The 12107-nt window shown below is 38.2% G+C and overlaps 1 protein-coding gene across 2 annotated transcripts in view; it reads left to right on the top strand.

The window, feature by feature from the left end:
- OSTF1 (osteoclast stimulating factor 1) overlaps positions 1 to 12107 on the top strand; it is a 19564-nt gene extending 7457 nt beyond the window's left edge. Inside the window, exons 2-10 of one of the 2 annotated variants that reach the window (XM_035558529.2) lie at positions 2462 to 2508; positions 3033 to 3083; positions 3167 to 3230; positions 6414 to 6467; positions 6914 to 7021; positions 7461 to 7510; positions 7615 to 7693; positions 8174 to 8272; positions 11062 to 12107. In XM_035558529.2, coding sequence (XP_035414422.1) covers positions 2462 to 2508; positions 3033 to 3083; positions 3167 to 3230; positions 6414 to 6467; positions 6914 to 7021; positions 7461 to 7510; positions 7615 to 7693; positions 8174 to 8272; positions 11062 to 11120 — 611 coding nt within the window. In that variant the 3' untranslated portion in view covers positions 11121 to 12107. Of the gene's footprint in view, positions 1 to 2461; positions 2509 to 2869; positions 2960 to 3032; positions 3084 to 3166; positions 3231 to 6413; positions 6468 to 6913; positions 7022 to 7460; positions 7511 to 7614; positions 7694 to 8173; positions 8273 to 11061 lie in introns of those variants that run through there. The other variant, XM_050716271.1, reaches the window with a different exon arrangement.

The raw sequence follows: 12107 nt of genomic DNA, 5'->3' as shown, positions 1-12107 counted from the left end.
TGTTTGGTTGTTTTTTTTCATCATTTCAATACATGTAATGAATAGAGAAGAGGTTTTGTTCTTTTTAGCTGCTGCCACAGTACAGGTATTTCGTTTCTGGAGCGTGGGTCTGTAAAGTGTTGAACCCTTTATGTCTAAGTAATGGCTGCTGTGTGAGAGAGAATTCCAATGGTATTACTCAAGAAAAAAAATAAAGATCTGGGAGAAGCATGGGATATAGTTACAAACTGGAAGAAAAATAGTATTTTCAATGTCTGCATGCATTTGGTAATTAAGAAAGTTAACAGTTCAATTTTATGGATATATCATTACATATACTTAGCCACAAAAAAAGCTTGAGAGGACTAGAGAAATATTTTGCTTAGCAGTTACACATTGATAGATGTCCCTGTATAAACATAGACTGTGCCTTGGCTCTTGCCCGAGAGCATCTAGAGGCATTGCTAGTCGGTCGAGGGAAGGGATTGTCCCGCTCTACTCTGCGCTGGTGCAGCCTCACCTCAAGTACTGTGTGCAGTTCTGGGCACCACAGTACAAAAAAGGACGTGAAACAGTTGGAGAGTGTCCAGAGGAGGGCGATGAAGATGGTGAAGGGCCTAGAGGGGAAGACGTATGAGGAGCGGCTGAGGTCACTCGGCCTGTTCAGCCTGGAGAAGAGGAGGCTGAGGGGGGACCTCATCGCAGTCTACAACTTCCTCGCGAAGGGGAGTGGAGAGGCAGGTGACCTATTCTCTGTTATCACCAGTGACAGGACCCGTGGGAACGGTGTCAAGCTGAGGCAGGGGAAGTTTAGGCTGGACATCAGGAAGAGGTTCTTCACCGAGAGGGTGGTTGCACACTGGAACAGGCTCCCCAGGGAAGTAGTCACTGCACCAAGCCTGTCTGAATTTAAGAAGAGATTGGACTGTGCACTTAGTCACATGGTCTAAACTTTTGGGCAGACCTGTGCGGTGCCAGGAGCTGGACTTGATGATCCTTATGGGTCCCTTCCAACTCGGGATATTCTATGATTCTATTTGAAGATGTCTTTCAAGAGCTACTCCAAGACTTCGGCATATGGATCAAAATCGCAGACTGATCAATATGGCAGCTTATACAGTTGAGTACCATCCCTCTTTCTCAAGCCTGTCAGCATATATATATTTAGACTGAGCCCTTAAGTTAACTCTGTAAAATGCTTAAACTCTAAAACTCCTGTCAGTAAGCTATTAGATGCCGGGGTAAGAAAGAGTACCTCTAACAAGAAAGTATCTCAAGACATTTTTTGCCTCTTCTCCTTTAGAGAAGGATAAGGGCATATTCTTAAGAGATAGGGAAACTTACTCTTTTGTTGCTCAATTCTCTCCACATAATTTACACCTTAACATACTGTGCAAGAGTCTGCGTAACTACACTTTGTTGTACCGTGGGAATCTTGGGCAGTAAATTCATCAGTGACAGAACACATAAAATAGCCTTTTCTAAGTAGTACATTGTCTTCATAAACCAAAGAACTGCTTTGATTATAAGTTAGTCTGTACAACATGTGAAACTGCTGTACAGTGTGGCTTACTTACATAATTGTGATATTTAAAAGTAAACAAAACAGTTTGTATATTTCTCCATCGAGTTCAGTAGACTTCAGCAGTCCAGTTAATAAAGTTATGGAATGTACATGTTTCTTCTCCTGAACCCATCTTATACCTTCTGTGTTGTGTGCTCAGAATGCACCTAGATTGAATATTTTTAAATGTTTATAGGGATGCTTCTTTTGCAGTTAATGCAGTTAAATTTCTGCCTCTCTGTACTAAAGTTACGTTTTCCGGGCCTGGATGCTGCTAAGAGTCTCTTAAAACTGCCCTATTAAAATAAACATTGCTTACTCAGTGGAATTGTAAACACTATAGGTTATTTTAAGCATATAAGCAGAATACCTTATAAGTTGTACATTACATAAATAGGACTCGCTGACTAGGTGTCATTTTTCTTCAAGTCCTGCAATGATTTCTGTGCCATTGTGTTATTTTTCTGATTAATAATGACTGCAAGTGTGGGAGCATAGGACAGACATCAGTCATTGCTTTGTTTCCTTATTCCTTCCTTAATTCTGTAGAATTTGACATTATTAAAAAAAATACAAATATATGAGTGCATGGGTGAGTAAATGACTGGAACTACACTTTATCTCAGAAATCAGTGGCAATACTTAAGTTGATTTACATGGTTAGCCATGAAGACCGTTAGATGCGTAGGACTGGTCAGTTGACCCATTTCCTTCAGAATCATGCTGCTGAGTTCAGTATTTTCATCATCACTTTCATTGATAAATTCATACCACAAACTCATTCAGCAAGCAGTTTTAAGGGTTAAGGAAAGGAAGTTTTAAGGGTTAAGGAAAGGAATTTACTTGGATTTGGGGGCTGTATGTGTATGCAGTGTTTAGAAAGCATGGTATTGATATTATTTTTATTATTTTTTTTAGGGCAGGTTAAAGTGTTCAGAGCCCTATATACATTTGAACCCAGAACGGTAAGTATACCTGTATTTTAGGATTTGGAGGGGCTTATTTTAAAACTTCTCTATAATAACGTTTCTTTAGTTCTGCTAGGGTTGGACTGTCAGACTTGCTGTACTACTTTTCATTGAAAAAGTGTGTTGATGGATACTGGTTCTTAAATATGACTTTTCTTTTCTTCCAAAGGCAACAAGGATAATTGAGAACTGAGAGAGTTGATGAACTGGGACCAGCCAAGAAAGGGGAAGAAGTTAACACAAGATATATTTCACTGCTTTTGTTGCACAGTGTTCAGTTGGAAAGACCACAGTCTTTCTTTAGCAGTCAGGAAGATGACAGATCCAGAAAGTTAGCTGCAGGCAAGTCAAACTACAGTATCAGACTGGCAGGCAGTTGTCTAGTATCTACAGAATTAGAACTATTGTCATTTTGAAAGAAACGCTGAATAGACTCTGCTTTTTACAGGTATTTATTTTACTTAATTACACACACCCAGATTTTTGTTTACCCTTACTTTTATTTTAATTATTTTTTTAAGCCAGATGAACTGTACTTTGAAGAAGGAGATATCATTTACATCTCAGACATGGTGAGTCTGACACATCCCATACAGACCATATACTTCTGAGATGCAATATATCCCTCCTAATCTCTTTTCCCCTTTCTCTCCAGAGTGATACAAACTGGTGGAAAGGAACTTGCAAAGGAAGAACTGGACTAATTCCAAGCAACTATGGTAATGTCTAGAATATTTTCATTTAGTAAGATCATTTACAATCAAAGGAAATGGCCAAATGAAAATTACTGATACACTTACTTTCAGACACTGTTAACAATATTGCCATTTAACAGTACTCTACCAGAGTATTTTGGAATACTTCTGCAATATCACTTACCACTATTCATCAGCAGTATACAGGCCGTGAGTTTGCCAAGTATTTGTTTCTAAGTGTGCATGTAACAGTAGGAGATCTTCTTAGTTTTGACAGGAAGAACACATGGATATAAAGGAGGATTCTACAGAATACACACAACTCATAGACTTACATTTTTTATAACCTTAGTGAATGTATTCCAACTTTTAAGATCTTATTAGCAGTGTCTTAGCTGAATTCTTTCTGTTTGTATATTAGTTTTGGTTTGAGGTTTTGTTTTTTAAGTTGTTGTTGTTTCTTTGTTTTTTGTTTTTTTTTTTTTTTAGTAAATCTAATGATGGACGCAAATCCTTTCATAACTTGGAGCTTGAGAAGCTGTCAGAGCTTCTGGGTGGCTTCTTACAGAGATAAATTATCAATATTTGGAATGTTAAGTAAATACTTTATGTGGACAGGAGTCTAAAGCAGATGAGCAATTCTGTAGATATCCTTTGTTGCTTTTTGTCTTTTTTCTTCCCCTGCAGAAGAAATAGGGTTGTTTTGTTTGACATTTGTTGGTTTTTAACAAACCTATTCAGCTACAGAAGAAAATGTTTTCTTGATTGCACCAACATTAAACATACCTGTTTCGACAGAATAGAAATTGCTTTTTCACATTCAACTAAAATCATTTTGAAAAGCCATGAGTACTGTAATCACAGCACAATTCTTCTGAGTCCACCCAGGAAATGCAGGCAGAGTAGCAGTGTCACGTGACAGGTTGCATCAGAACTGTTAGTATTTTGGTAACTGTGTGGTTGCTCTGTGTTGTCCCTTCTTCACCAGGAGACATGGTAGCAATGCTATATGGTTCCCCACCCTGACCTGTACTTAGTAGAATTATGTGAGTAGAAGACTACGGTGCAGTTATTGGGACCATAGTGTACAATTTCACTTGCAGAAAAACTTTGTGACTTCTAGACTGACTCTATTCCTGCCAGAGATGATTGCTGTTATATACAAGAATAGTTTAAAGGTGCTTACCTGCACTCAAATTTCTTTTGGACATTGAATGTGCTGTATTTAAAATAAAATCAGCCGCTATCAATTTGGAAAACTTGCTTCCAGTATTTCACTGCAAAAATTATCTGAGCAGCATTTAGCTTTCGTCAACATTGGTGAGCCTGTACCTGGAGTGCTGTGTGTAGTTCTTGGCTCCCCTGTACAAGAGAGGCATGGAGTTACTGGAGCAAATACAGTGAGGGGCCATAAAGATGATGAAGGGACTGGAGCACCTCTCCTGTGAAGAAGTGGTGTGGTCTTCTTCCTTGGCAGTCTTCAAAAGCTGTCCGGACGTGGTCCTGGGCAACCTGCTCTGGGTGGCTTTACCTGAGTAGGGGCATGGGACTAGATGACCTTCAGAGGACCCTTCCAACCTCAACTGCTCTGATTTTAGGCCAGAGGGATGTGTCTGTGTGCATGTATTTGCAAAATTGAATGTGTAAGCAGAACAGAAACCTATGCAGAACCTAAGAGTGAAGAGTGCTAGGAACATGTTTTCCAATTTAGACAAAGAGTACAAAATCTTCATAAGTTTGCTTCCACTGGTCATCGCAGTTAGGTCTGCCTAGGTTTAGTCTTAACTACTGAAACAGTGATATCTCCTCGTGTTCTTCTGCAACCTTTTTGAGGAAGGTGGAGACAGACATGAAACTGCTGAGGCTCTGGTGGAGTCTTGTACTCCACTTGCTGGGCTTGAAGGAACATGTCTGAAAAGACTGAATGGAAAAGCTGATGAAGCCAGAATCAAGTGTTATCTGCATTAAAAATACTTATTACTGAACTTCTGACAGTTTTATAAGGACAAAATTATTTTTAGGTTTCTAAGAGAGTGTTATGCTTTATGAAAGTTAATGCTTTACAAGCACTACTAAATATCACTAGGGCATTCTGCTTATGTGATGGCTGTCCGCTGTGGGACCAGCTTCTCCTGCTCTGCTTTAGGATTCTGTTCACTGCTGGCACAAACTTTTGGAACATGAAATACTGGAATCTAGCAGTTATATTTTATTTTATTCACAGTTAGAGAAACATGAAATGTTGCAATTACAAGTCATTATGGGAGGAATATACACCGAAGTAAGAAATGGTGTAGTGAGGTTATGACAGTCTTCAGACTTCTGTTTCTGATAATTGAAATATGTTATATTTCTGCATTGCATCTGATTGTAGTAGCAGTTTGATCTGAGAAACATACTCTTATACTCTCCCTGCCTAGGATAACGAGCTGTAGAGCAAGGACATAGAGAGCCTACTAGTCTCAGATTGTACTTGTCTGTACGCATAGCAGTCACAAGCTTTTTCACCTAAAAACTACTAAAAAAAGGAGTTGCCAAATCACAGCCACACTTTCAGCTGTTCCACAGTGCTGTTCAGTTTTTTTTTGTGTTGCAACAGCACAGTGACCAGGAACTGTTGGCTTCTCTTCTCTAGTAAAACCTAAAGCTTGTGAGATGAAGCAAAGATCTACATAAGCCTGAACTTCAGTCTGCTCACTGCTACATTCATTGCTTCTGCACTTATGATTTGCAACTCTCTTGTAAGTTTTCCAGGGAAAATAAAAACCTCTGTAAAATAAGTTGTAAGCCTGTTGACAGTGGGTTTTCTTAGCTATCTTTCAGAGACCCCTTGGAAATAATTCACTTATAATGGCAAGCTGTAGGTTGAAAGCCTAGTCGCGTGCAATTACTTAAGAACATTACAATTGTGGAATGGCAAGTAACAACTGAGATAAAATATTGCCAGATACCTAATGCCTTGCAACCTCTGATCAATTCAATGCTGTGCTTTGAAGTTTTTACAAGCTCTTTTCTGAATTGCTTTCCCATATATAGGAAGTTGAAGTGTATCTGACTACTCCATCAGTCACAAGTCCCCTTTCAGACGTGAATCAAATATGTATTACTGTCTCTTGCAGAACAAATAGCAAGTTTTATTTCTGTACAGAAATCAAGTATCTCTTCACTTTCAGATGTAGTTAGAATGTACTGTCTGTTTCGTTTCAGTGGCCGAACAAGCTGAATCTATTGATAATCCATTGCATGAAGCTGCCAAGCGAGGTAAGTGTGATTTGGATTTTAGTTGTGTAATGTTAAGACTGTTTGTTTTGTGCTAAAATAATGTATTTAGAATGAAGTTATCCTGTCTGTTTTGTTTATCTGATATCTTGAACTGGCAAGATAGTGATCTGTTGAAGTTCTGCAGCTTTCAGAAGCTGGTTTACAGCCTGGTAAAATTGCCACTCTGTGACATGATTGTATACACAGCAGAAATGGTTGTCGTCATCCATTTAGCTGTATAGGGACCTGAAGGTCTCCTGAGAACGGAGGAAGAGATGTTTGCTATGAGTTGGACAGGTTGTTTTACAAATTATAGTTGTTTCTGATAATACCTTTTTCTCCTCATATGTTCATGGCAAGACTGGCAGTTTTCAGAAAAAACTAAGTAATGTTTCTGTTAGCTTTTAAAAGAAAAAAAACTCAGTAAAACAGAATTTGTTTTTCAGGCAATCTAAGCTGGTTGAGAGAATGTTTGGATAACCGAGTTGGGGTCAATGGCTTAGACAAAGCTGGAAACACAGCTCTGTACTGGGCATGCCATGGAGGCCACAAAGGTATGAGAGATTTCATTGGATATAACTGTCCTCTGATTTTCTTGATTGGCTTGTTAGACAGATTGCTAAATAATAACGCAAGGATTTTTTATATATATATATATATATATATTTTTTTTTTTTAAGAGAAGTTAAAACTATAAGGGAGGTTCAGATCCATCAAATGCTATGTGTTTTGTTGTTACTGTTGAAGCGGGCCTTCTAATCACTGTAACTGTTAGAAGCGGAGAGGGAAGAAGGACAGACCAAAAAAAGTGTTGCATATTTTGTTGTAGTGACTGGTGACTAATGGTTGATTCCTGAACATGTTCTGGCTGTTAGAGATTTTCATTAGCTGATTGTATCTCTCTTTACTTGAATCTTAACTAAAATCTGTACTGTGAATGTGAATAAGACCGTTTTGTTTCCACTAAACTTTTTTTTTTCCTGTTCTCTGCAGATATAGTGGATGTTCTGTTTACCCAAGCAAACCTAGAGTTAAACCAACAGGTAGGACCCTTACACTGTAGATATGATTTTATTTGTCCTTGGTACAGGCTGAAAGGTTTTTTTGCTGTGTTTTAATCGTGTTGCTTTTCCCTCTAACTCCACAGAACAAATTGGGAGACACAGCTTTGCATGCTGCTGCATGGAAAGGTTATGCAGATATTGTAGAGATGCTGCTGGCAAAGGGTAAAGATCTTCACCAAGATTTCAACAATCTGTGTGGCAGACGAGCTTCCTGAATTTTTATTAATGTGTATATTTAAACTCTTTTCCTGTAACCCAGTTACAATCTCTAGCCAGCTTACCTGCCATGACTTTATAAGCCTTACAGAAAAATTCTGGCAGCTGTTTGGAAAGTAGACACCTCACATGCTTAAATTAAATTTCATCCTGCTATGTGGACAAAATTAGGCACTTAACCCCAGAACAGCAGTTCCATTTCCTTCTTGGAAAGGGAGAGTAGCCAGCAATTTCCCCAGCCAGCTGTAGCTTTTGGAAGCCCGTCCATACCTTTTAGTCTGCTTCAGATCAGTCCACAGATGAGATCTCCTTGTCCATTATTCTGAGCTGTTTTACCCATGGTACTGAAACTCATGTCTGTCTTAATACCATTGCTCAGGGCATACCTGGGACAGTGATTCATAATGGAAATTTTCTGTTATAAAGGGGCAAGAACAGATCTGAAGAACAATGAGAAGAAACTGGCTTTAGACATGGCAACCAACGCAGCTTGTGCTTCACTGCTTAAGAAGAAACAGAGTGCAGGTATTTATAATTTTGTTCTTCTGATAATTTTTTCCTCTTTAGAGGACGCGCTATTTCAGCCAAATATCAACATGTTGTTAGTCGTAATAATCGCTCTAGAGCTAGATGGGCTAAGAGTTTTGTTTGGAAGGGTTTATTTGAATGGGGTTAGTTCAGCAGAGGCATGATAGGCCTGTGGTTCATCACATCCGGTGTGGTTGACTCCACACAAAATGCCATCGTACTTACCAAGAGGCAAAGGAGTTTGTGGAAACAGTAAGGGCTATTCAGAAGAAAAGCAAGGATGGAAACTTCCTTTAGGAACAGTATACCACAAGGAACAGGGTGTGAGAATGAAGCAGTGTCGGCATGTTTTCTCTGTTCCTCTAAACTAAGTCAACATCTGCAGAAACTCCTCTTTTGTTTTTTGTCTTGCTCCTTTTACAATTTTTTACTCCTATGTCTCTCTAAGTGATATTCAGTGGAGGAATAAAGAAATAATGCTTTCAGGTATTTATCAAAATAGTCTCACTGCCTCCCACTTGTGTTCATCTTTCCTAACAGCACAATGTCTGTGTACAAAAGGCTTCTAGGAGATAAAAAGGACATTTTAAAATAAGTGAACAAAGACTGAATTGTTCAGTGTCACATAAGCAACATCACCTGTGACTTTCAGGAGGCTGAAATTTGTGTGGAAACCCTAAGTGAATTACACATAAGATGAGAAATGTCTTAAAGACACAGGCAGTGACAACTTGTACCAGTGGGATATGCAGTCTAGCAACTGTACTGTTGAAGGTCCAGCATGGAAAACATGAGAACAGAAGGAATTACTTGTGGGTAATATGCAGTTGTGGGAGTTAAACGATGGAACATCTGACAGTAGCTTTGAAGGATGATGATCAGTTGCAGCAAAAATACTGATCAGCTTTTTGATAGAGGTAATACCCAGATTTCCTAGAAAATGTTGACAAACAATTTCTGTCAATTTTGGCTCTGAAGAAAGCAGTTGTAACCAGGGGCAGACTTCCCTCTGTTTCAATATTTTTTTTTCCTCTAATGTTATCTAATCCCTGTTAGGACGACTTACTTAATTTTTTTCTTGTCTGGTTTAGACACCTGGTATGGGACTATTTTCTGTTCTAATGTCCCAAATAATTAATGTTTCATTTTGTGAAAAATGAAACTTGAGAAACTTCTAGAAACTTTACCTACTTTTGGTGCATTTGCTTCACTCCTAAATTATTTTGTTTCACAGCTAATTTTTCATCTTTAGTCACTTCATCTGTTGCCAGGCTCTGATACTCTCACACAGTTTTCTTGTTTGCCTTGATATGAGAGCTGATGTTAGTTTTTTAACCGCAGTTTCAATATTAGCTTCCTTGCTTGTTTTTCTCTTTAAATTTGGTCATTTACAATCTCTGTGATACCACTGGTCTGTATACTTTTCTTGTTTGCTGTATTTTCTTGGTCATTTGTATTCATTCCTTTTTTTCTATGACTTGATTCTACATTTCAGTATTTCAAGTATCTGTCAGTTAAAATATGTTTCTTTTTCAGATGTTCAGTCCTATTTCAGTGATCTTCCTGTCCCCATTTTCTGATCTGTTCTTATTTAGATATGGCTTATATCACAATACATCTATAAAATATTTTGTTTTCTTCCAAGGAAGGTTACTTACATTTAACTTCCACAAGTTAAATGTCCGATTTTGTTTTTACACACAGATTCATGTGTGTACACATGACTGTTGAAGTATATTCTAAGAAATGAGAGTTATTAAGATTGTGCCATGGGAATGCAAAAAGACTGTGTTGCTTTTGCTTTTGAGAAAATAGGATTAGTCCTTTCCGGAAGCATGGCCCCTTGAACACAGGGCTCTACTGTTTCTTGTTTCTTTCCTTCCTTTGCTTTTCCTACTAAAGAGAAAAAACTTTCTTAAATTTCTTTTATCAAAATGATTCTGCAGGTCAGTTTAAATTTACTCATTTTTATTCTACAAGTCTAGTATAGCATGGTTATCATTTCTGTGCGTTACAGAAGTCTGCACTTGATACTAATAATATTTAAATATATTATTGCAAAACTATGACTGACTAGGATCTTATGATCCTTTGCTCCCAGTAGTACAGAATAATATACATTATATACGATACATATTACTGTATATTTGAAAATCTGTTGGAAAATAATTATTTATCACAGAAAGCCTTTGCTGTTTATCTTTGTGTAGTCCCAAAGATAGATGTAGTTCTCCGGGTACTACTGCACATCTGGGGAATATACTTCAGTACTCCTGTGTTCCACTTACCATTTTTTCAAAAGCATAAACTCATAAAATAAGTAGATCTAAGAAATGCTTGCTTAGGAAAAAAATCTAGGTGAGGAAAGAGGAGACAGTGATTGAATGTGTTTGATTTTAAGTGGAGAATGGTAGCCATGTAAGCACTTGGAAGAAAATTACATAGACTCTTCTGCCAACGCAGCCCTCCTTTCCTTTTTGAAGTTAATATACACAGAAAATACAACTAGAGAGTTCCATCTCTGTTGTACAGCTCCGAACAAGCCAGGAGATGGCTCCTGAGGGTCACTGAGGACAAACTACATCATATACATAGGAGCTGTGACTGGCTTAGCCCTATCTTTGCAATCCAAATCTTCAGCCCCAGCATCCGTATAGTGCTAGCATCCCTGAGTGATATAGAAATCAGTTTTCTCAGATACTGATTTGCAAGCATTGCAAATCTATTTTTTTTTTGAGGCTTTGATTTTTATCCCAAGCTAAAAGAGATCTTTGCTTTTTTTCCAGGTACAGTCCGAACATTAAGTAATGCAGAGGAATACCTCGATGATGAAGACTCCGATTAGCTTTTTCCATTCAGCCTGAAGAACTATAACCTATGCTGCCTATTTCCAAAGCTTATCTTTAAAACTGTAAAATTATCTTACTTAAAGTATTGCAGTCTTACAATATAGCTTATAAATGAGAGGGTATAATAATGCTTTCCAAGGGAACAATCTTCATGTGTATCAGAAGATGCCACGTTACAAGTCAGAGTTCCTTTGGGATTATCTGACAGGGGATGTGTGGCTTAGCCTTTCCTTTCTTATCTCTTGAATGGGCAGAGGACAGTCTTCTGAACTCACAGTTTTCATCTCAGGCCTTCCCAGCAAGTGCCTTGCATCTCCGGAATACAATCCTCAAACTTGAAAGGTCCCTCTGGGACAGCAGGACACCATTGCTAACATTCCCCAAAGTACCCCTGGGTATAGGTTCCATTGTGCAGCAAGATAATACTGGCAGCGTCAGTACTGGCTGACAGGCGTGAATGGAGATGCTGCTATAGAGTGACCATCTGCCCACGTGGAGCCAGCACGACAACATACGGTTTTGGAGGCTTGAGTCTAGGGTTGTTTTTTGTTTTGTTTTGTTTTAAATTCCCTCTTCATCTCACTCAGTGTAAGGGGTAGTAGGATCTGGATCTGTCCCTGGATGTTTTTTCTTCTCTACTTCTGTGGGCCCAATCCCTGAAATATAAACTCAGGTGAAATAATTGCTTAAGTCAGTTTTGCTTCAGAAATACACTTAATTTTGGACTTAGTAACTTGATTATTTTGCTTTTGAAATGCATTCTGTTGAAACTATTCATAGTGAAAGGAAGGCTGAATATTTTTCTGTTTATCCTGCCTACATTTTTTTACTGATCTCTTGCTTTTATTTTTTAAGTGTTCTTATATTTGTCCTAAATTACCTCAAAGCTTAAATGTTTTTGAAGGAATGAGGGAAAAGATGTATATTGAATATACCACAGGTATCTTCAAAAGAGGTATGTGAATAAACGTTTTTAAAATGTG

The sequence above is a fragment of the Cygnus atratus genome, chromosome Z (genome assembly GCF_013377495.2).
Source record: "Cygnus atratus isolate AKBS03 ecotype Queensland, Australia chromosome Z, CAtr_DNAZoo_HiC_assembly, whole genome shotgun sequence".
Classification (NCBI taxonomy): domain Eukaryota; kingdom Metazoa; phylum Chordata; class Aves; order Anseriformes; family Anatidae; genus Cygnus; species Cygnus atratus.
The sequence above is the reverse complement of the archived record's forward strand: the minus strand, read 5'-3'. Positions and strand labels throughout refer to the sequence as shown.